The 24,987-nt window shown below is 38.6% G+C and overlaps 1 protein-coding gene across 1 annotated transcript in view; it reads left to right on the top strand.

The window, feature by feature from the left end:
* FOCAD (focadhesin) overlaps positions 1 to 24,987 on the top strand; it is a 354,257-nt gene that overhangs the window by 76,891 nt on the left and 252,379 nt on the right. Inside the window, exons 8-10 of the mRNA XM_006864465.1 lie at positions 1,042 to 1,129; positions 5,632 to 5,834; positions 12,875 to 13,132. Coding sequence (XP_006864527.1) covers positions 1,042 to 1,129; positions 5,632 to 5,834; positions 12,875 to 13,132 — 549 coding nt within the window. The remainder of the gene's footprint in view (positions 1 to 1,041; positions 1,130 to 5,631; positions 5,835 to 12,874; positions 13,133 to 24,987) is intronic.

Here is a 24,987-nt window from a genome sequence, read left to right as displayed (position 1 = left end):
TATGATGTTACTTGAATTTTATTTATTAGAATTTAATGTACATGCCCTTCTTTATTGTTTGTTTTTAATTTTATTTATATACTTGGTGAAATGAATTATTTTAAGTTTCTCTGCTTATTGCTTTGTTCTGTTTAAAATATGCTTAATAAATTACTGTAATTTAAAAATAATCTCAGCTTCCTTGGGTGCTAATGTTTCTTTTATTATAATAACATGATTTATTAACATTTATCTTGTGTAAGTCATTATCCAAGTTATATAAATGAATGATGTCTAAATTAGGTGAGTTCACAATTGAGCTACTATTAAGAAATAAAATATTTTTAAATAAAATATTTCTGGTAATTATCAGTGACTTGTAAAATTTAATTGTTTTGAACTTGTTTATATAATGAATTTTCTCTCAATTGTTTTGGTTTAAAAAGCCTATTGCTTTTTGCCCAGAGGGTGTGATAACATTTTGAGTTTATATGTGACCACTGTGATGGTGGTGTGTCATGGAGTCGGTTCCAACTTAGTGTGACCGTGCATAGGGGAAGCTGTAAATCTCTACCGGAGCAGAAAGTCTCATCTTTCTGTTGTGGAACAGCTGGTAGTTTTGAACTGCTGACCTTGAGGTTAGCAGCCGAACCCATTAGCAGCTCAACCCGTACACTACCAGAGCTCTGCTATGATATTCACCAATTCTTCCTTTAGTAGATAGTGCTTACTGTAAATAATCTGGTATGTTGTTGTTGTTGTTGTTGTTAAGTACTGTGGAGTTGGTTCCAAGTCATAGTGACCCTGCACAGGGTTTCTGAGGCTGTAAATCTTTACGGGAGCAGAAAGCCTCATCTTTCTTCCATAGAACAGCTGGTAGTTTTGAACTGCCTACCTTGAGGTTAGCAGCCCGATTTGTAACCACCACGCTACCAGAGCTCCTTAATCTTGTATAGTAGTTTATAATCTTTTATGTTATGTACGTTCTAACTAGATATATATTAGAAAGCCATGGCGCTGGGAATTTTTCAGTAACTCTTTGTCTTTATTTGTTTCTTTCAGGACTTTCCTGTTGAACTGGTCATAGTTGGAATAGCTTTGCTTCTTCTGCAGACTCCAGCAAGTCAACAGAAGCCAATCTTAAATCTAGGTAAATAAAAACGTACTCACTAGATTAAAATGTAACTATAACCTGAGTGTTATGGTACACTGTGAAATGCTGGATAGTTTGAGTTTCTGTTCTAGAATTTTTCTAGGTAGTCATTACCAAGTATATATATTTTTTCTTGTCCACCCAGTTATTACTTGTGCAAGGTTTTATATATCACAATTTACCAAATGTTCCAACTTTACATTAGAAGCTCATAATCTACATCAGATTGCAGAGGCGTTTGTAAATATATTGAAGGGCATATTGGTTTGTTCATGGTTATACTGAAATCTGAGAAACAGTAGCATGAACTTGTGAGATAAAATAACTATTTAGGCTTTCCTTGTTTTTCTAAACTTTTCTGTTCAAAACTGGCCATCACATTGACCAAAATTTAATTTGTGGTTATTGTATTAGTTTAGATAAATAAAATGAAAGAACATTTTTCTGGCTATTCCAGTATTGATTTAAAGAAAAGTGGGTGAAGGCATACAGTATAGTGGAAACTTGACTTTTATGTTGTTGTTTTTGTTACATGCTCTTGAGTCTGGTCCAACTTATTATAGCGACCCACAATAGAAAGCCTCATCTTTGTCCTGTGGAGTGACTGGTGGGCTCAAACTGCCGACCTGGTGGTTGGTAGTCCAGTGTTTATTGTATAGGACCACCAGGCTTGCCAAATTTTAATTTGTTATGGGGGAAGTAACAAATTTGTGTGACTTGCTTTATTGCCATACTGGCTTTATTGCAGGCAAAACTGTTCCAGTTAAGAATACTGTAATAAAGAATCAAGTTGCTAGATTGGCAATCAACTCACACCTTTAACATGTGACCTTTACATTAATGCTGCTTCACTTTACCTGGCCCAGTATAATACCCTGACAGCCATGCCTCATTTTAGTGCATTTTTCAGACACGTCATTATTTAATCATTTAAATGGTTTGTGGCAACTCTGAGTTCCAGCAAATTTATTAGTGCCATTGTTTTCCAGCAGTGTGTGTTCACTGTGTATTTCTGCGTTGCATTTTGGTAATTTTCACAGTATTTCAAACTTCTTCCATAGCAGTTGTTGTTGTTAGGTGCTATGGAGTTACTTCTGATTTGTAGCATTCTGTGTACAACAGAACAGATCACTGCCTGGTACTCCACCGTCCACACGATTGTTACTGTGTTTGAGCTCCCTGTTGCAGCCGCTGTATCAGTCCATCTGTTGAGGGCCTTCCTTTTTCATTGACACTCAAATATACCAAGCACACTGTAATAGACTACAGTATAGTGTAAGCTTGACTTTTATGTTGTTGTTTTTTGTAAGTGCTGTTGCGTCTGGTCCAATGTATTATAGCGACCCACAATAGAATTTCCAAGGCTGTACATCTTTGCAGGATCAGAAAGCTTCATCTTTGTCCTGTGGAGTGACTGGTGGGCTCAAACTGACGACCTTTTGGTTTATTGTATAGGATCACCAGGCTTGCCAAATTTTAATTTGTTACGGGGAAAGTAACAAATTTGTGTGACTTGCTTTATTGGCATACTGGATTTATTGCAGAGAGCCCACAGACTCTCCGATGTATGCCTACAGTTTCACAGTATCTGTCTAGAGTATAATGTATGGTGCCAGGGTGCATTGATAACTTCTCACCCACAGTTTTAAAGAAGTGCTTGAGGTAAATATTGATTGTATAGTTCATTTTTTTGGACATTTTACCTCATCATGATTTGAGAGTGGGTTGTTCTTCTGCTTACAGTAGGCCTTGGAAATGGCTGTAGCACACAGAGGAGATCCTTGGTTCTTGGTGGTGTTAGTTAAGTGCCGTTGAGTTCATTCTGACAAATAGTGACTCCATATAGGGTTTCTAAGGCACAGCTGATGAGTGTGAACCGTTGTCCTTGTGGTTAGCAGTCTAGTACTTATCGTACAGCACCACACCAGGACTTAGGTTTTGATTCTAACTTTGCTCTTTTTTAATTCTAACTTGGGCTCCTTTGTGCCCCTCATCCCTAGTTCCTTTCGGAACTGCTTTTGCTTTGCTTTTCCTCATAGCTGTGCATGTGACCACCTCCCACAGGTATAACCTACCAGTGCTACAACTTCTAATAGCCTTTGCCAGCCACTTATCATTTTGTAAATAATACTTTTATTATGGTATAACTGGCATTTTGAAAATCCACTGTTTAAAAATATACACTTAAGTGTTTTTAGTAAATTTAGGGAGTTATGAAACCATCACCATAGCCCAGTTTTAGAACATTCTGTCAGCCCCCAAAGTTCCCTTGTGCCTGTTTGCAGTCAGTCCCCATTCCCATCCTCAAACCCAGAAAAACGTTAATTTACTTTTTGGTTCCATTGATTTGCTTTTTCTGGACATTACATATAAATGGATGTTAACTTTTTTTTTTTTTTTAACAAAAAATTTCACAACCTAGAGAAAGCTCATGTCTAATTCTGAAGCTGCACTTTTTATTGTGGCTTATCTAGAGACCTTCTGCTCCTGTGAAGACTGAAAACCTCTGAAACCCTATACAGAGTTGAAACCAACACTACAGCACTTAACAACAATGACAATATATAATAGATGGCTAATACAGGATCAGGTTCTCAGAGACTTTACTAACTACTGGGCCAGCTGGCTTAGCCTTTCTCCTGTAAACCAGGGTTTCTGATTAGAAGTTACCCTAATTAGAGTGTGTAAACCATTTTGAAAACTATTGAACCCCAGTGTGTCATTTTGAAAAGCAAGGAAGAACTATTGTTTAGTACATTGGGAAAGTGTGTTCAAAATGAGAGTAACTTGTTCTAAGAGAATATTATTTCAGATTTAAAAAAATACAGCATTAATACAGTATCGTGTTTCTTAACGATTAAAAATTGCCTTGACTATAAATAGTAACTGATTAAAAGTGCTTCAGAGGTTTATAATACAGAATGTAGAAATATTTGTGCTGTACACTTTCTCTGTTTTAGTAAGAATAATGTATTCTTGTGACATTTCATAGACAATTACAGATGAAGACAAAAAGGTAGATAAGGAGTGTTAGAATAACAGGTGTTTGTACTTCACACCATTTAAGGCTTTATTTCTAAATGATGTGAAATTGGCATGTAGACCATTTTTGGTGGAAGTTGGGGGATGCATTTATTTGATATCACAACTCTGAATCCTATGACTGGTCTACGTCAGGGTTTTTCCAGTAACCATACAAAAATAGAGTTATGACTTTATCTCAGCTTTTTCGTAGTGTAGGAGAGACTATACATGCATGTAACTGAATTATTGTATGTTTATCTCTGTGTCTCTGATGCATAAGTTGAATGTCAAGGTTAAAGAAGTCATTTGTTAAAAGTGACTTATTATGTTGAGGATGGAGTTTGAAATTTTTTAGATCTGTTGTGCAGTTACAGCTGAACCACATTCCTGCTTCATCTTATTGTTGTATGCTGTCAACTCATAGCAACTATATAGGAGAAAGTAGTACTGCCCCATAGGGCTTCCTAGGGAAGTACGGTGGCTCTATAGGATAAGCACTAGACATCAAACCACAATATCAGTGGTTAGAGTTCACCAGCCTCTCAGAGGGAGTTAGAGGAGGCTTTTTGCTCCCACAAAAATTTATAGCCTTGGAAACCCTATGTTGTTGTTGTTAAGAACCGTTGAGTCAGTTCTGACCCATAGCAACCTTGCATTTCAAACTGACTTTGCAGTCCTGCACATTAACCCACAGTGCCACCCCAGGACTCCACAGAAAACCCTATATAGTGTCATTAGAAGTCAGAACAACTCATTGGCACTTAACACCACTGGCAGTCTTTGCAGGAGCAGATCACGAGGTCTTCTCCCCTGAGGTTTGACCCACTGACTTTTCAGTTAGCAGCCAAGTGCCTGATCACTATGTCACCAGTGCTCCTTTGATTCAGTTTACTGATTACTTAATCATGTGCTAATTCAGTTCTTAGGAGCATGTGTCAGGGCTTCAAAAGTTCATGGAAAAATTATATTATCTTTTCATTCCATTGTCCCCTCATCTTTTTTGCAGCCCCCTTATGTGTTAATATTGTTACTTGCTGATCAGGCAGTGGTCTGTTGGCTACTCTGTGGACTCTTGACTCTATGTGCTATGGGCAGTAGTAGGGTCTGATAGCATATAAAGGACAAAAGTATCGTTGTATTACTTTAAAAAAAAATCATATTGTTCTAAAAGAGGATTGGCTTGTACTTAATGAATACATGATATGCATGTCATATGCATGTTATATGATATGCATGTTCTCCAACAGGATCACTAAGTTTTCAGTTATAAATCTGTTAATACCTTCTTCTGGAGAAATAGTTATTGTTCATGATCCTTTTTCAGCACAAAGGATACAATTTATCATTTTAGTTATATGTCTCACCTAGTCGTAAAGGGACAAGAAAATCCTTAAGTTTATCTTTCTTAAGATAGTATTTTGTTTGATTGTGGCATGATTTTGAAAACCCTAAATTACTGTTACTTTTCTTAATAGCTTTGAAGCTCCTCTCTTATGCCGAGGGCCAGAAAATTCCAAAGTCATCCCTGCTGCTTGTAATGCCGATCCTGCAGATTTTATCCTCAACTGCCTTGGAAGACTGTATATTCGTGGATGAAGAAGGCCCCTCTAGACAGCAGTTGGCTCTGAACCTTTTAGAAATGGTACAGCAGGATAACTACAGAGACCACGACCTGCAGGTACTCAGTTCATCCTGTTTCTCTTCGCTGAAGTCTCCATGTGGGAGTTCTGTCTCTGTAGCTGACTCACCTTCTGATGAAGTCCCTGAGTTTAAATCCAGCATTGAATTTGCATTCTGTCATGCAGTAGTCTCCAAGATTCTAGAAACTTCCTCTGGGTTGTTGTGAATAGGGAGGATAGCCCTGCTGTGAATTTGCTTTTAGAAATGCCACATAATCTCTTTCCCCTCTTTGGGATCCCAGTGACTTCATAGTAATGAAAAGTAGTCTTATTTACCTAGTGCTTCTCCAGAATATTAGAGCATGGAATCCTTTTTTCCCTATTATACTGTTTAGTAAGTACTGTCCATTACTTGATCTGAGATAGTTCAGTCTGGCTGATCATCCTCAAATTCCTGGTTATTCTGGGATCTGTAAGAACTAAGATTGATTTTTTAGTATGGCACCCTACCCCATATTCCCTCTGCTGTCTTCAAATTGAAGGAACAGGCCTGCGTTCACTCCATTCCTGGTTCTGCCCGGCAGGCATGCCCCATTCGGATTTTCCACTCTCCCTTCCCTTTCAGTAATGTAAAAGAATTGCCAATGCCTGGTTAGGAGCTAGGTTTTAGACCTGTATTTGCCAGACTTTTTCTCTATATCTGTTTTGCCCCCCATCCCTGTAAAATACAGTGTTACTTCTTACCTCTTAGTCTTATGTGGATTGAATTGAGGACTAGGAGAAGTTAAACAGAGGTTACAAAGCATCCTAAGTCTCCATGGAGAAAGACTCTGCATAAATATAAGCTGGAGCCACTGTTGTTACTTCATCTGCTAAAGCAGAGGTGCCTGTCATCATATGCTTCTAGGTGTTGTTGCAGCAGAAACCCAGTCAGCTTTATTCCTTGTGTGAGCATGCAGCAGAATCTGGCCTCCAATTATAGGTCAATAGAATATATAGTACAATTTACTTAATCCTAAGTATTTGACTAAGACGTTAGGTAATTGATTTGCATCAAGATGGAGAAGTTCTGCTCACATAAGTCCTAATGATGTTGTTGTTAAGTGCCATTAAGTTGGTTGCAACCCATAGCTTCCTTGTGTAGGGTTTTCAAGGAGCAACTAGTGAGCTTGAATTGCCAAACTTGCAGTTCAAACCCACTTTGCAGTCCAGAACCTTAACCCACCACCAAATCAGAATTCCATCGTTGTTCTTAAGTCTGTCGAATTGGTTCTGACCCATAGCGACCCTGTATAGGGTTTCCGAGGAGCAGCTGGTGAGCTTGAACCACTGACCTTGTAGTTCAAATGGCTCTGCAGTCTGATGCATTAACCCACAGCGTCACAACAAGACTCCCAGGATTCCATAACAGGAGTATACGATGTGGCCAAGAAATCCTAATAGCTTTTTTTAAAGAAAAGTTTTTATTATGAATTGAGTGAAAGTTTACAGGGCAGATCATCAGTTTTACATTCAACAAATCATTTACTTTGTTTCATTAAAATGATTATAATCCCCTTCTTGTACCATCAGTTAACACTATTTTCTCAATTCATTTTAGCTCCTTTTTTATTTTAAACACTCAGGCATATATAATAATTTAAACCACCAAAGGGCACATTCTGCAAGCGTTCCTCTTGGCTACCAGCTCTCTGTCCCTCTCTTTCCATGAGTCTAGAGTTCTCAGATGCTCCCTCTCTCCATGTCCCCAGCTCTGCCTCCATCTCTGGTGTCGCTGCTTCTCTGGATAGGGTTCCGCATTCCGCTTGTGTTTTTCTCCCTTGATAGTCCTAGGGTCCTCTGTTTCTGGACTGTAAGATTAACTAAATCCCTGTTTTTGTTACAAAACTTCCACCTTTACAATTGTGACAGTCACAATTAGTTAATGATAACAATTACTCACTACTGAATCAGAAGAATCTTACCAGACACCTCTAGACAAGATGAAAACTATCCGGTGGGGACTCAAATCTTCCCACACACACTCTTAAACCAAACTCCCTCTTGAAACCTTGTAAGCCAGTTACTTCGTGTCTTTATCGCCCCCTCATTTTAGATAGCCTATGAACTCTGGTAGCATAGTGGTTATGAATCGGTCTGTGAACCGCAAGGTCAGTAGTTCAAAACTACCAGCTGTTCCACGGGAGAAAGATAAGGCTTTCTGCTCCCATAAAGATTTACAGCCTTGGAAACCCTATACAGGATCACTATGAGTCAGAACTGACTCCACGGTACATAACAACAACAACAAATGTCTAAGTTGCCTGTCCCTATCTACCCTGTATATAGAGGGAATAGCATTGATACTTGATGTGAAAACTCCTTCCCTCTCAGTTGGTATTTTGAGTTACTACATCCATGAGTTTAGGTCAAATTCAGCAAATTGTAGCGATTTATCCTCGTTTCCTTTATCAAAAAAATTTTTTTTTTTTTTTTTAATTTTTATCTTCCTCTAGTCAAGTTCTGATGATCAAACCATCAAGCCTGGGTCAAATGGGTACTATCTGTAAGTTTGGATGTTCTTGTGTGTCTCCCTTCACTTCATATCAGCTGGATGCTTCACTCTCAGCTCTAGGCCTCTGTGTCCTTGGGCTCAGGTGTACCCAGGTCTCATCACATATTGGACCAATCAGCTTTTCCTCTTCTCTCTCTTCTCTCCAGGTCAATGGGTGCCTATGGAACATGGTTGAACTCAGCCCATTTTTTTCATTGCTGTCTTTACCCCTCTTCCACTCACCAGTAGACCAATGTGGTCGCCAGCAAGTTTGTATGCCTGCTCATGTGTTCCCTTTGAGTTTCAGCCTTGGGGTGGTGTTGTTTGTCCTGAAGGGACTTGATTGCTTGCCTTGATGGCTTCCCAGTGAACAACTTGCTTATTCTTGTAGTAGCCAATCATACTGCCATTTTTGTTTTGTTTTTTTCCTGCTGATCTTTCTTTGAAGATGTGTCTTCTGTTGTTCTAGCTTTGCCAGTCTGGTCTGCTTGTCCTTTCTATTGGGAATGTCCCACCTCATAAAGTTCTGGATGGGGCTCAGGATTCCACCTAAGGTCCTATACACTGCAAAGGCTCAGCAAGAGGCCTATTTCACTGGCTTTTTAGGTATTCCAATCAGTTATATGCTAAAGATGAGCTTACAAGCTTTCTATAATCATGTTTCCCAACATTCCTTTCTATCCTACTCAAGTGTCTATTTTACAATAATAGGCAAGGGAAACCAATATTCATAAGACAGTCAAGCATCTTAGTATTGTTTCCCCTCTTCAGACTATGCCTCCATCCCTGTATCACAGAGCCCTATGCTTTTTTACCTTTCTTCTTAGTTTCCTCTTAGAGAACAGTGACTGAATCCTGAATGGGTTGGAGGTAAAGCAAGGTGTACTGTCTGAGAGTTCTGTTCCTTTAAAGTGAGAGGGATGTTTATTGAGGATCATGCTAACTCTACTACTTAAGTGTTTAGCTACCATTTGTTCAGATGTGTGGGTATCTAATTTAGCCACATAGGACTTGATGGTTAGTAGTTGGTGAAGAGGGAAATGAAGGAATATTTGCCATGTAAACATGCTTCTTATGATCATGTGGTTATTTCTTAAGGCTTTATTTAAGAAGACTCATTACCCTTTGAAAAGATATTAGCCACAGTTTACTGTTGGCTTCATTTCTATATTGGTTTATACTATATCCAAACACAGCTATGAATTGAGTGTGCCCCAAAAGTCTTCAAATCTTTTTGAATCTTTGCTTTTGCCCATAATGCTTTATTATCTCCTCTGCCAGAGCTGCTGATTCTTGAAAGCCCAATAAAATGTTTCCAACTTACCTAAGTCAGAATTCATTGCTCTCCGTCTTTGTTTTTGTTTTTTGTTTTTTTGTATTCTCAGGACTTTTTGCATTCACTTAGGGCTTTACATGTGTGACTATGCTGTGAGCTCATTGAGGGACCCACTGAGATTGTGAGCTTGAGGCCACCACCATTCTACTTTCTGCCTCTATGGATTCCTATTCTGGATGTTTCATACAAATGGAATACTTTATTATGTGTTCTTTGTGACTGGCTGATTTCACTTAACATATTTTCAAGTTTCACCATGTTGTAGCATGTGTTAGTACTTCCTTTCTTGTTACAGCCAAATTATGTTACAGGCGCTGTGGGATAAAGCACTGGACAGCAAGGTTGGTGGTTCAAACTCACCAGCCACTTCTTGGAAACCCTATACAGGGTTGCTGTGAGTCAACAGCAACTTAATGGCACTTAACAACAACAACAATATGGATCTGCTCTATTTAATTGAATCATAATAAACTGGTAGACAATTATGTAATGTTGCTAACTTTTGATTCAATTTACAGTGATTTCTAAATTACTTTCTTTTATATCCATGTCTGTCCGTTTTATTTTTCCCCTTTAAGATGATAGCAATAATGTTTCCCTATATTTTGCAACTTCAGACACTGTGCTAGATGCTTCACAGATATTGTTTCATTATCTGCTTCAATAGACTTGACAGGAATGTGGTGTTATTTCTGTTTTACAAATGAGGAAGGTCAGGCTCAGGGTGATAGAAGAACAGCCCAGAGCTGGCACGACTGTGCTGAGGTCCAATAAAGTCCAGTGAAGTTTCCCATTTAGAGTCTAAAGAAGTTGGCACTAGTCTTTGATGAATGTCATCTTCTTGGAGGCAAAAAAGTACTTTTCGAGAGAGAGAGTTATAAAAACTTAAATATTATTTAACTTTTAAAATTTATTATTTGTTTTGAATTGGTAATACATTCAAATGGTTCTCTCTCTTGATTCCAATTTTCCAGTTTCCACCATCTAAAATAGAAACTGGATTGTGATTATTAATTTCTTCTTTATTTACCCTGGTACTTTTCTTTTGTATATACTAGCAAACACAAAATACCTTCTTTTTTGCTCTGTCTTTAAAAAACAACATTCCAGGCACTTAATATATTTTCATATCAACACAAGAAAGAGCTTCCTCCTTTATTTTTACAGTGTCATTTAAATTTGAAATATATTTTGTATGTACTCTTAAGTATATATGCAAGAGAATTCAAAACCTGTGTCTACACGAAAACGTCTACATGAATGCTTATAGCAGCATTATTCATAATAGTCTCAAAGTGGAAACAATCTAAATGTCCATCAAGTGATAAATGGATAAACAAATATGGTATATCCATACAACGGAAATATTATTTGGCAATAAAAATGGATGAAGTATAGATCTATGTTGCAAATGGGTCAACCTTGGAAACATTATATTAAATGAAAGAAGCCAGTCACGAAAGATCATATAATGTTCCTTCCTATTATATGGAATGGTAAGAGTAGCAACAGGAAGTAGGTTAGTGTTTGCCAGCAACTGTGTGAGGGGATAATGAGGAGAAATGGCTGTTGTTGGGTGTGGACTTTCTTTTCAGAGGCATGAAAATGCTGTTAAGTAGTGGTGCTAGTTGTACAATTCTATGAATATTCTACAAACCACTTTAAAAGAGTGAATTTTATGTTATGTGAATCCTATCTCAATAAAAGTATTATTTAAAATTTGTATAAAAAAAGTGTAACTTTTACTTCCTGTTCTTTCAGTAACATGGTCCTTGTCCATGTAAACCAGTTTACAGTCATAATTTGGGCCGTTATAATCTTGTTCATTGCCATTGAGGCAGTTCTGACTCAAAGTGCCCCTATGTACAACCGAACAAAACACTGCCCAGCCCTGTGCCATCCTCACAACTTTTATTACCCTTCATTGCTGCATTCACTGTATCAATCCATCTCATTGGGGGGGGGGTCTTCATTTTTTTCACTGGTCCTCCATCTTAATAAGCATGATGTCCTTCTCCAGAGACTGGTCCTTCCTGGCAGTATGTCTAAAGTATGAGAGACAAAGTCTTGACATTTTTGCTTCTAAGGAGCATTCTAGCTATATTTCTTCCAAGACAGATTTGTTTGTTCTTCTGGTAGTCCATGGTACTTTTTATATTCTCCAACACCATAACTCAAATGCATCAATTCATCTGTGGTCTTCCTTATTCATTATCCAACTTTCACATGCATATGAGGAAACTGAGAATACCATGACTTGGGTCAGGCTCACCTTAGTCCTTAGACTGACATCTTTGCTTTTGAACACTTTAAAGAGGTCTTATGCAGCAGATTTGCCTGATGCAGTACGTTTGATTTCTTGACTGCTGCTTCCATGAGTGTTGGTGGCTGTTCTGAGCAAAATGAAGTCTTTGACAACTTCAGTCTTTTCTCCTTTTAAAATGAAGTTATTTATTGGTTCAGTTGTGAAGATTTTTGTTTTTTACACTGAGGTGCAATCTATGCTGAAGTCTGTGATATTTGTTCTTCATCAGTAGGTATTTTAAGTCCTCTTTGTTTCCAGCTAGCAAGGTTGTATCTGCATATTCACAGGTTGTTAATGAGTTTCCCTCCAATAGTGATGCCACATTGTTTTCAGACTGACTTGAGCATAATGTCTTCTTTGAGTATCATTTCACTTTAGAGCTATCAGGCTATTATTGTAGAAGTTGTTCATAATTATGAGTAAACTCTCTAGACTTCAGCTGAACCAATTCTGTTTCTAGCAACATACTGTCTGTTATAAACATGAATTGTCTTCAGACTAATCAGTCTTCTGTCCAGGACTGCCTCTTAACAAGGCCTTGAGCTGGGCAAATACAGTGTTTTTCTGTTGTTTCCCTCTTACTAGTGATACAATTGTATGATAATTGAATGTTTCTAACTTCTGTTACCTCTAGATCCTATAAATTGGTCATCCATTTGTTTTTCTTCCTTAACTGGGAAAGAATATGAGGGAAAGTTGTGATGTAATATTCTAGAGTTCCATATTAGCAACTATCTCTTTTCTCTTTGTATCAATAGTCATATCTCAAATGTGTGCAGAGATATCTTTGTCATGAATCAAAAGCTTTGTATTCATTGTGTAGAAAGGGTTAGTCTTTACAATGAAATGTGAAAAATAGACGGTTTTATTTCAAACATACATACTTATCTAATTTGTTTCTGACTTTTTTACATTTATTTTTCAGCTCTCTTACAAGCTGGCATTCCCCATAACCAGCCTGTATGGTTCAATACTGACAACGTGGAGGATGCTTGAAGTAATGAGAGACGAGTCTGCGGCCTGCGACTGGTTGGCCTCAGTAGAGTCATTGCTCCCTATCACTACCGTCATCCCTGCACATGTTTTTCTTTTGCTGGCATATCTCCTTGTTGAAGATAAAGGACAGAATCTTCGCCAAATCCTCAAGGTCACTACAGAACTAGCCCAAGCAGATTCATCTCAGGTAAAGCAAAAGAATAATAAAGCGGTAGTCCCTAAGTGGTGGAAATGGTTAACCAGCTTGGCTGCTTACCAAGAGGCTGGAGGTTCAAGTTTACTCAGAGGCACCTCAGATGAAAGGCCTGGTGGTGATCTCCATCTAAAAATTCCTTATGAAAAATCCTATGAAGCACAGTTCTACCCTGAGACACGTGGGATCATCATGAGTCCGAATGGACTCTACAGCAACTGATTTTTAATGGGGTAGAATTTGATTTGTAAGTTTATAGATTATTCTTACATTATGGGTGATCTACAAAGGTATGTCAAAAACATTGCCACAAAATGGTAGAAAACTTTATTAAGCAAAAATACCAAAATATGAAGCTGTTGGTTTGCAACATATGCCTCCATGTAGATCTATATGCCTCTGAAGGTGGTACTTCCATGGTATCTGCTCACTTTGATTTACGCCATATTGAAACTGTAATTTTGACATCTCAATGGACTCAAGTAATATTCCTTTCAAATGTTCTTTGAATTTTGTGACCAAAAAGAAGTCTGAAGGGATTTAGAGCTGATTGGGTAAGGTTTCCCAAGAAAAATTCTCCTAGGACAGTCCTAGCTGCCCTTGAAGAATGAGTAGGTGCGCTGGCGTGTTGGAACAGTTGCTCAGAGCAACTTTCTGTTTGTTGTTTCTTTTTGTCTCACCAATGACGTTTTCATTGTTTAAAAAAAACCTTCTTCACAGTATGCCCCTGTGATGTTGTTGTGTCCTATGAAAAATCTGTCATTACCCCTTAGTAATCCCCCAAACACAAGCTATAACCTTCTGAGCTAACTTCTCTGCCTTTAATTTAACTGGTCCAACAAATCCCTTTGACTTCGACAGGTAACTCTCCGCCCCCCCCTTTTTTTTTTTTTTTTTAAGATACCCTAATGAGACTAAGACATGTATATTACTGCGGGAACTTGTGTGCAGCCATCCAGTGATTGCAGAGACATTGTTTAAATAAATATATTTTGTTTACAATGAACCCATGCATGTATAGCCGTACTTTCCTACTTACCTTCATATATCGTAGCTTTAAATATGGGGTTGATTCCTTTTTTTGCTATCTTTATCTTCCCAATTTGTTCTTTTTTCTCCTTACTCTGAATTGATGTATATTTAATGATGTCAAAATTTATTTTATGAAAGTATATTTTACAATGGGATCAACTATCAACACTCGTGGAAGCAGCAGTCAAGAGATCAGACGACGTATTGCATTGGGCAAATCTGCTGCACAGGAACTTTTCAAAGTGTTGAAGAGCTAAGATGTCAGCTTGAGGACTAAGGTGCGCCTGACCCAAGCCATGGCTTTTCAATAACCTTATATGGATGTGAAAGCTGGACAGTGACTAAGGCAGATCTTGACTACTGCTTCCATGTTGTTGTTGTTGTTGTTGTTAAGTGCCGTTGTTATGCCCAGAATTCGGGGTCCCCAAAGACCACCCAGGAGCCGTGTACCGATGCAAATACATAAGGGTTGTTTAATCAAGCTCGAGCCAGGTCTCTAACCTTATCCGACATTTCGGAATAGGGAAAGAGCCCCGAATTCATTGTCTGCTGGGTTTTTATAGAATTTTCAAACAGCTCAGGTTTCTCAGCTTTACAATCTTTGGATTGGTTAACAATTGGCAAACTATGAGATGTTACAGTTTAATTGGTCAGGACTGGTGGTCTTTGTTCTTAGGCTAGGGTAAAGGAAAACATCTGGCCTCTGGCCTTGAGCTGCCTGGCTATTTATACATATATCATTTTCTTGGAGCTAGAGGACATGTTCAGGCTAATGTACAGAATGGAGATTGACCTTGTCTCTGGAGGGAACTAATAACTGAGGCCTTGTCTATTTAAAATGCTTTCCTGAGCCTGACTAGAGTTTAGTCAAGCAGTCTCTTTGTTGTTGTTGTTAAGTGCCATCGAGTCGGTTCCGACCCATAGCGACCCTGTACAGGGTTTCCGAGGGTGTAAATCTTTACGGGAGTAGAAAGCCTCATCTTTCTCCCGCGGAGCAGCTGGTAGTTTCGAACCGCTGACCTTAAGGTTCGCAGCCCGATTCGTAACCACCAAGCAGTCTCTAGGTAGGCAAAATCAGGTAAAGTCAGTTTGGTCCTTATACCGTCGAGTCGGTCCGACCCATAGCGACACTGTACAGGGTTTCTGAGGGTATAAGTCTTTACGGGAGTAGAAAGCCTCATCTTTCTCCCACGAAGCGGCTGGTAGTTTTGAACCGCTGACCTTAAGGTTCGCAGCCCGATTCGTAACCACTACGCTACCAGAGTTCCTTACTGCTTCCATGTAGATCCTCTTAATAACATGTTTAAAGTGTGTGAGCGAGACTAAGTCTCACCATCCTCATTTCTAAAGTGCATTCTGGCTACACTTCTTTCACGGCCAAGTTGTTTTGTTCTTCTGACAGTCCATGGTGCTGTTGTTTGCCAGCGCCATAATTCAAGTGTATCATTTCTTCTCTGGGTTTCCTTATTCATTTTCCAGCTTTTTCAGGTGTATGAGGTGATTAAAAATGGTTTGGATCAGGTGAACCTTAGTTCCCAAAGTGAAATCTTTGGTCTTTACCATCTAAAGAGGTCTTTTTAAGCAGATTTTCCCAATACAATACTTTATTTGTTCCATCGTGCCATTAAGGTTAACTTTACTTTGGGGAGGCAGTTCTTCTTCAATCATATTTTGAGTACCCTCCAATCTAAAGGGCTCATAGTCCAGAATGACATCAGACAGTGTTATATTGCTGTTCATAAGGTGTTCTAATGGCCAGTCTCTCAGAAGTGGACTGCCTATTTCTTCTTCCTTATCTGGAATCTCTGCTAAAACTTATTAACCATGGGCAATGCTGCTGGTATTTGAAACACTGCTGGCATAACTTTCAGTGTCACAACAACACAGAAGCCACCACAGTATGACACAGATGAGTGGAGAAGTATCATAGGAAGACATTGGAATGACTTAAGTAATTAACCAAAGTCAAGACAATAAATTGACACTTGAAAAAAACGTGGTTTAAATAGTAAGAAACTCTTTTTTTCCCCCATAGCTAGAGCCCATAGTGCTGATGTGGTACTATAGGATAAGCACCAGACTACTAACTGCAAGGTTGGCAGTGCAAACCCACCAGTCACTCCTTGGAAACTCTATACAGGGTCCCTATGAGTTGGAACCAACTCAAGGGCACTTAACAATAATAGTGCTGGCAGTTTGTATCTTAGAGCCCTGGTAGCTTAATGGGTTACACATTGGGATGCTAACCACAAGGTCAGCAGTTCAAATCCACCATCCGCTCCGTGGGAAAATATGAGACTTTTTGCTCCTGTGAAATTTACAGCCTCAGAACCCTTATACAAAGTTATTGAGTCTGAAGTGACTTCATGGCACTGCCCAAAGCAGTAGCAGCAGACTCTTCGCAACAGTTTTAATCATCCTTTTAGTTTTCTGACCCAGACATCATGGAACTCACTTTGCAGAAGATGCAAGGTCCATGAAACATTCTATGCCTTTTGTGTTCTTGGAAGGAATGTATTGAAGTATTCTGAAGAGAGATTCAGGAAAATACTGAATGAATTCCCATGGGAGTCTTGAAAGTTTTAAACACATTTATTTGTTTTATGTTATAAATAGTCTATGCTTATAATAAATGGGAGTGTCATCTACTTTGTAAATCAGACTTTTCTCTGGGAATAGCAATCAATAACTTTACATGCTTTTTGGTTATGTTTAAATAACAATTCATGCCTTTCTGCTACTGTGAGTAATGTTATTTCCCCCACATTTTAATGTAAATTATTCAGGCTGCCTTCACAGGTGCCTGAATGACAGTGAAACACAAGACTTCCTGACTTCTGCCCAGAAATGTCCAGATGGCCTATTTCTTTCCTTTCAGAGGTTATTTCCTACCTGTGTGAATTGTGTATGGTCTGGCTACATCTCATAGTGAATCAGTGGCAATGAATGCTATGCATAGGCTCTGCTGAGTTTGTTAAGGGACTATGTGCACCCCAGACTTATGCAAAGACTTTTTCTAAGAATTCTTGTAAAGTAAGAGGATCCCTGGTATAACAGTGGTTAAGTGCTCAGTTGCTAACTGAAAGCCAGTGGTTCGAACCCACCAGCCATTCCATGAGCAAAATATATGGCATTGCGTTTCCATAAAGATTATGGTCCTGGAAATCATATAGTGTAGTTCCGCTCTGTACTAAAGGGTCTCTGTGAGTTGGAAGCCATTTGACAGCATTGGGTTTTAAGAATAATGGTTTGAACCATTTGGTAGTGATTGATCTGCCTGTGTAACGTAATTGTGGGAAATTAGGATATGTCTAAGGCCATTTTAGTCTCTTTAAGAAGAGGTTGATAACTCTTTGTCAGTCAGCAAGTACTGATTGTTTTCTTTTCTCCTCCCCATACTTACGAATCCAACATAGTGACATCCCACTTGGCAAGAACCACATCTGTCCTGATGCAGAGGCATTCTTCTAATACACACTTAACAAGTGATAGTACCTGTTCTGTTCCTCTTCCCTCACATTCCAAATACCTGATTGTACCTTGCTTCTAGGGATCTTAGCTAGAAACTTTACTCTTTCTATCCTTTCCCTCCAGTTTGGATTTTGTATGAAGTAATTTTTCAGCTCTGACCTAGTCTTCCAGTAATATTCCATCCATGCAATCTCTGACAGCCCCAGATTAACTTTTCTCTGTACTGTCTAAAAACTTCCTTCCTGCTGGCTGTGTTCTTCTGGGTATTGGCCTCTTGAGAAGAAGGGACTAATAGTCACATCTTAAAACCTCTTCTCTAATTTCTGTTCTACCTTACATTCTTTATTGGACTGTTTTTAAAAAACAAAATAAAACAAAAAAACCCTTTGCTGTTCAGTCTATCTGACTCAGAGATACCCTATCTGATAGAATAGTACTTCCCCATAGGATTTCTGATACTGTATTCTTTGTGGAAGCAGACTTCCATTTCTTGCTCCTGGAGAGCAGCAGGTAGATTTGAAGTATAGACCTTTAGATTCGCAGCCAAGCTCTTAATCTCTGCAGCACCAAGGTGCTTACTCCCTATAGTTGTTAGTATTGAATTTTATCCATTTGAAGCATTGTTGTTGTTGTTACACCTTAGAAAATAGCAGAGGTGGTGGGAAAAAAAAAATATATATATATATATATTTTAAGTTTTCGTTGTGAATTGAGTGTAGTTTACATGGGAGAACGTTGGTTTTACCCTCATTGTTTCACTGCAATGATTACAATCTCCTCTGAATTATCATTCAACAGCATTTGCTTCTATTTCCTCTGGTTTTTTTTTTTTCTTTTGGGGGGGGGGTTGGGGGAGGAGCAGCATGTACACAAAAACACTCAGGAATAGATCTGTAAACCTGCCTCCTGGCCACCAGCACTCAGTCTTTCTCTTTCCATGAGTCTAGAGTCCTCAGCTGCTCTCTCTCTCTCCATCTCATCATCTCTGCCTCTATCACTGGTGTCACTGGGAAGAAGCTAATTTTTCACATAGCTTTGCAATATCATGAAAACCTTATTGTTCGGAGCTATTAGATGCATGACAGTATACACAAGCAAATGAAAATGTATTGCTACTAGATTTCCAGTTCATACATACTTGGGTTTATTCCAAACAAAATGTGTTTAAACATACCTCTGTGACTAGTGGATGGCTGCAGACAAGTTTTCTCAGAGATATACTTGTTTCAGTCTCATTTGGCTGTCTTCAAAAACAGTACCAGACTTCCAAAGAAGAGAGAAGTATGAAAGGGACATTACATTTCACTAAACTCAATTTGTTAAGGTGCTCAGTGCAGTCAGGCATGTATGGTTGGAAATTGGGTAGTCTTTTTTGCTTTGGTTTTTACAACTTTGAGATCTTTATTTCCTTTTTTACATGTGGCTTGTTAAATCTAGCAAAAGGTCTTGTTTAATCAAAACAATTGCAAATCTTCTGATAATTTCATTTTATCCTTTGTCATGATCTCAGAACCTAATTATTTTCATTTGTAAAAGTGTACACATTTTTTGGCTCATTTGAAATCATTTATGTCACTCATTTTCATGGTCTATGTCTTGCAGTCTTTCAAAATCCTATGTTATCAAATAGTAAAAAGTTGACTTTCAGAGCAGAATCACATGCTAGCTTTGCTCAGGTTCATAAGCCATATTTTAACATGGAAAATGAATAGGAAATGTGTGAAATTTAATGGTCTGTAACTTACAGCTGTGAGAAAAGGAGAAAATAAATTCTGTAAAAGAGAACTTGCACAAAGAGCCTTTGGAGACTTGGCACTTGATTCTATTGTCACTGAACTTTATGAATTGCTACCCCCTGAAGTCTGTCTTCTCCCTGCGTTCTTCACACTAAAAAAAAGAAGCTTGAATGTACAGTACTTTTCAAAAAGAACTTTATAGATAAGAAGTACTGTTCAACTATTCCCTGTGGCCAGAGCATCGATTATATCTACAGCAAAATTGGGATCCTCCTGTTAGAATGAAGCAATTAGAGAAAGAGAAACACAACCCAAAATAAAAGGGCAAGTTATAGCTACCCATCTCATGGCAGTGTTTCTTCTTTGTAAACTCCAAACAGCTATCTGTAGGATGAAATGTTTTGAAATGGTCTTTGATGTTTGTTTTGTTTTCTTGGTTGCATGCACAGAGCCTAGATAGATCTTACACTCACTCAGTAGCTCTGGTTCAATTCCTTGTTTTTTCACGAATATTATTATTAGGCTTAGTTTCTTGTGAGGAGCCTAGAGATTACAAATTACTTGAAATTTTCAGCAAAGAAATTACTGTATTGTGATTTTCCCGTGAACCACGTCACTGTGAAACTCACTAGTTTACTAATATACTGAAACAATATCCATTTGTCTTAGTGTACCACTGAGAACTGATTATCAGAGGATGGATGCAGAGGCTGGAACAGTGGAGTCTGTCTGCTTCCAGTTGGCTAACAGGTAGCAGTAGCTTTGTCTTCTGGTTACAACAGTTAGAATGCTCCATGTTAGAGGCCTCTTTGGATGGGCTTCTAGTGTTGATGAAAAGCTGAGAGGGAACTCACCAAACTTGGTGGTAATTTAAAATTTTCATAGCAGGCACTGCACTAGGAATTCTGCTGATGGTGAAAATACACTGAAGTCCACTGTTGCTAGAATAAAACTTTCTTACTTAGTTAGTGGGCATGTAAGGGGGGGAGGTTCTGTCGACCCCTGCCTACTTGTCCCATGGCCTGACACCCTGCAGTAAAGCTGCCGGTCGAGATGCCTCATCTTTCTTCTACGGTCAGCCTTTCACTTTCTTCCTACGGTCAGAGGAGTCTTAGTTAAGGATAAGGATACATTGCTTTACATCTACAGACACAACCCCTGCCAACTCCCTACAACCAACGTGGCCTGGATTCATAAATATAAATGGATAATCAAGCTCCGCAGAAATTTTTGAAAATTGAACAGTGTGAATAAGCAGAGCATCTGTCTCTAGAAGAAAGAGACCTCAGGAAGCAGAGGATAAACAAAAATAATCCCAGCCTTAAGCGATATTGGGAAGATAGTAAATACATGTTTGTATGGTATATGTATAAGTACTATGTGAAAGAAGAAATTTAAGAACAGAGTTTGGAAATTAGAATTAGGATCCCACAATATATAGATGGAAACTGAATTAGGGATTTCTAGAACCCATATAAATAGTTCAAATTGCAGACCAAAAGATGAAAAAGACATTGAGGGTAAATTAGGGAATTCTGTGCATGTTTCTGTTCTTTCAGTTGGAGAGAACAGAGAAAATGAACAAGAGAAAGCTAAACGTGATAGCAAACCATTTTTCAAGTTGAAAAAAGACATAGACTTCAGATTGTTAGGGCCCGCTGAATGTGAAGTTGCACAAATGCAAATAGATTAGTACATAAATACATCCCCAGAACTTCAAGGATAGAGACCCGTATTTTAGAAAGATTGAGGAAAGAAAAAAACTTTCCTAAAATCAGACTGATAAGAAACTTCTCAACAATAGCACACTTCTTCTTCTTGTTAAGTACTGTTGAGTTGGTTCTGACGCATAGGCGACCCCTTTTAGGGTTTACAAGGAGCAGCTGGTGAGCTTGAGCTGCCGACCTTGTAGTTCAAACTGACTTTGCAGTCCAGCACATTGACCCACAGCGCCACACCAGGACTCCACCAGCACACTTCACTGTTGTTGTTTAGTGCCATGGAGTCAGGTTCCAACTCATTGTGACCCTTTGTAGAGTTTCCAAGAAGCAGCTGGTGAGCTTGAACTGCCGACTTTGTAGTTCAAACTGATTTTGCAGTCCAGCGCATTACGCACAGCGCCACACCAGGACTCCACCAGCACACTGGGCGTGCGCAATATGTTGCACGGTTGTCATCCAGTTGCTGGGCATATTCCTTCCTGTTATACTACTTTCTGTGAGTAACGGTCAAAATGGAAACTTTTTCAGATGTGTAGGAAATCAAGAACATTTCTTTCTTACTGTCTTCTTGGAAGGGGAAAGAAAATAAAAACAAATTAAAATAAATTATTTTCAAGAATAAATCTAGAAAGCATAGGGAAGACATGTTGAATGATGAGAAAAACAAAATCCAGTAAGTCTTATAGATAATAGAAAACATTCATTGATGTCAAATATAAACGCCCTTCCTGGAACTAATAAGGACGTGGCGGTGAGCAATGGGAGAACAGTATCGCAGAGTGGGAGCTTGAGAAGATGAGGGTTTCTGTTGGAAAGTGCTGTAGTTCTAGCAGTGATTGAAAAATACGTTTAAATACGAGTCCAAACCCTTATTACTATCAACAAGTTGATATAAAATTTTCCAATAATTAATATAGCAAAAGGAAAAAAAATAACCTTAAAGACTAAAAAGGATAGTAAGTATTTAAATACAAAGTAAGATGGTGGGAACAATTTTAAATATACTAATGGGAGTCCTGATGTGGCACTGTGGGTTAATGCACTAGACTGCAAAGCCATTTGAACTTCAAGGTCAGCAGTTCAAGCTCACCATCTGCTCCTCAGAAACCCTATACAGGGTCACTATGACTCGGAATCAACTCAACAGCATTTAACAACAACAATTATTGTAAATAAATTAAATTTCCTTACCAAGATTGATATTTTATTAAAAAGTCCAATTCTCTACTTTTCAAAGACCAAAGCTTTCAGTGTGAGTTTTCCCTCATCACTGGACAAATAAATAACATCATGGTAAAGGGTGAAAAGATTGAAGTTGTCAACGTTTTTATTTTGCTTGGATCTCCTATCAACACTCATGGAAGCAGCAGTCAAGAAATCAAATAACGTATTGCACTAGGCAAATTTGCTGCAAAAGACCTCTTTAAAATGTTAAAGAGCAAAGATGTCAGTTTGAGGACTAAGATGCACCATATTCAAGTGACGGTATTTTCAATAGCCTCTGTGTTTGAAGAAGTACAGCCAGAATGCTCCTTAGAAGCCAGGATGGTGAGACTTTGTCTCTGATACTTTGGACATTTATTATTAGGAGGCACCAATCCCTGACATCACATTGGCAAAGTGGAGGGTCAGTGATACGAGGACTACAGAGGCAGGCAGTGTTACTGTTTGTTGTGCATAGGGTCACTATGAGTCATAACCAACTCGGTGGCACTTAACAATGACAACAGACTTTTTTCCAGAGACAAACCTTAAGACAAATGACAAGGCAAAGAGTCAAATGTTTAGATGGATAAATCTTGGATCCAAAGTCTGTTATCACTGAGAAGCAGCTTCATTAAAGATTTAGAGGAACTCTCTCGCTCTGTGGTGTTGGACTGCTAACCAGAAGGCTGGCAATTCAAACCCATCAGCTGCTCTGCAGGAGAAAGATGAGACTGTTTGCAGTTGTAAAGATTGACAATCTCGGAAGCTCTGTAGGGTCACTGTGAGTGGGTCTGACTGGATGGCAGTAGGTTTTATTAAAGGCACCCTACTGCCACTGAGTCAGTGATGATTCATAGTGACTCTGTATAGGAGTTCCGAGGCTGGAAATCTTTATATGAGCAGAAAGCCTCATCCTTCTCCTGTGGAGTGGCTGGTGGGTTTGAACTGTCCACTTTGAGGTTAGTTGTACAGGGTTTATCCTGAAGTGCCATCATCATTAAAGTTGGGATTAAGAAAAGTACAAGTATATCTGGCATCAACTTTACAATTTTCTCTCTGAATAGTAATTACTACCTGCAGACATTTATTATGAAGGCCATAATTAAACTCAAGCAGAAGAAATAAAAGTTACTTAGGTATCATAAGGAGTCCTGGTGTGATGCTTGGGTTAATGCACTGAACTGTAAGGTCAGTTGAACTACAAGGTTGGTAGTTCAAGCTCACCAGCCATTCCTTGGAAACCTTCTAAAGGGTCGCTATGCATTACAACCATCTTGTCGGCACTTAATAGCAACAATGTGTATCATAAAGGCAAAACTCAAAGCTGTGTTTTTCTAGTTTTCAGTTAAAAATACAAGTGGTTATGTGCCGTGGAGTTGGTTCCAACTCATAGTGACCCTGTACAGTGTTTCTGAGGCTGTAAATCTTTACAAGAGCAGAAAGTCTCACCTTTCTCCTATGGGACAGCTGGTAGTTTCAAACTGCTGACCTTGTGGTTCGCAACCTGATTCATAACTACTATGCTACCAGAGCTCCTTGGAGAATTTACTAAAAAACGCTTCCTTTAAGCATTAGTGAGAGTTCAAGGGGTAGCCATATGTAAAGCCAATACATAGAACCTATTTATTTTGTTTTTAATACAACAACAAATTAGAAAATAATAGCAACATAATGGAGAGAACTCATGTATATGCCATATATTGTTGTTAAGTGCGGAGTTGGTTCCGACTCATAGCCACCCTATATAGAATTCCTGCGGAGTGGCTTGTGGGTTTGAACCACTGACTTTGCGTTTGAAACAGACCTTGTGGTCCAGTGCCTCCTCCTACAGTACCACACCTGGACTCTGTATACCATATGTTGTTGTTGTATACCATATAGAAATATAAAATACCTTGAGGTAAAAAATACTGTTTGATATAATTTTAGGACCTTACCAGAAGACATAGAATAATTTTTAAAGGTTTAAGTAAAAAATGAAAGTTTAGGTCCACCATGAAGGAAAACAAAACAAAGGAGATGTTATGGCTCCCAGTACAACAGCTTAGATGTGGAGTCTATGTTCTATCAGTCAGAGGGACTTGAAGTGTAGCAATCTCATGATGGCAACATGTTGAGTGTTGGCTTCTCATTTGCTACATTTTGTTGCCCTATGAATTATGCCTATGACAGTAAGTTTGCTGCTGAAGGATACTCCATTCATAGTAGTGCTGCCAGTCTAAAAGTAAAGTGTTTAACCTTGGTGTGATCATGGTGTGGTGCTGTAGGATAAGCACCAGACTGCTGATCAGAAGGGTAGCGGTTCAAGTCCATCAGCTACTCCTTGGAAACCATATACAAGGTCTCTGAGTCAGAACACACTCAATGGCACTTAACAACAACAATGCATAGGAATTTTTAAATTTTTTTTTTAAATGAATCTTAGTTTTGGGGACTAAAAAGCTTTAATTGCAGCATAAATTTATTCAGAAGTGGTGCTGTCTTTTTAATGCTATTGTTTTTGGTATAGAGAAATCCAACTGATTTTTGTATGTTGATCTTATATCCTGCCAATTTGCTGAATCTTCCAGTGAGGTCTAGTAGCCTTTTTACTGAGTCTTTGGGGTTTTATACATATAGGATCATGTTGTCTGCAAATAGGGAGAGTTTTACTTCCTCTTTGCCAGTTTGGATGCCTTTAATT

The sequence above is a fragment of the Chrysochloris asiatica genome, unplaced genomic scaffold, assembly GCF_000296735.1.
Source record: "Chrysochloris asiatica unplaced genomic scaffold, ChrAsi1.0 scaffold00065, whole genome shotgun sequence".
Taxonomy (NCBI): domain Eukaryota; kingdom Metazoa; phylum Chordata; class Mammalia; order Afrosoricida; family Chrysochloridae; genus Chrysochloris; species Chrysochloris asiatica.
This window is presented reverse-complemented; position numbering and strand designations above follow the sequence as displayed.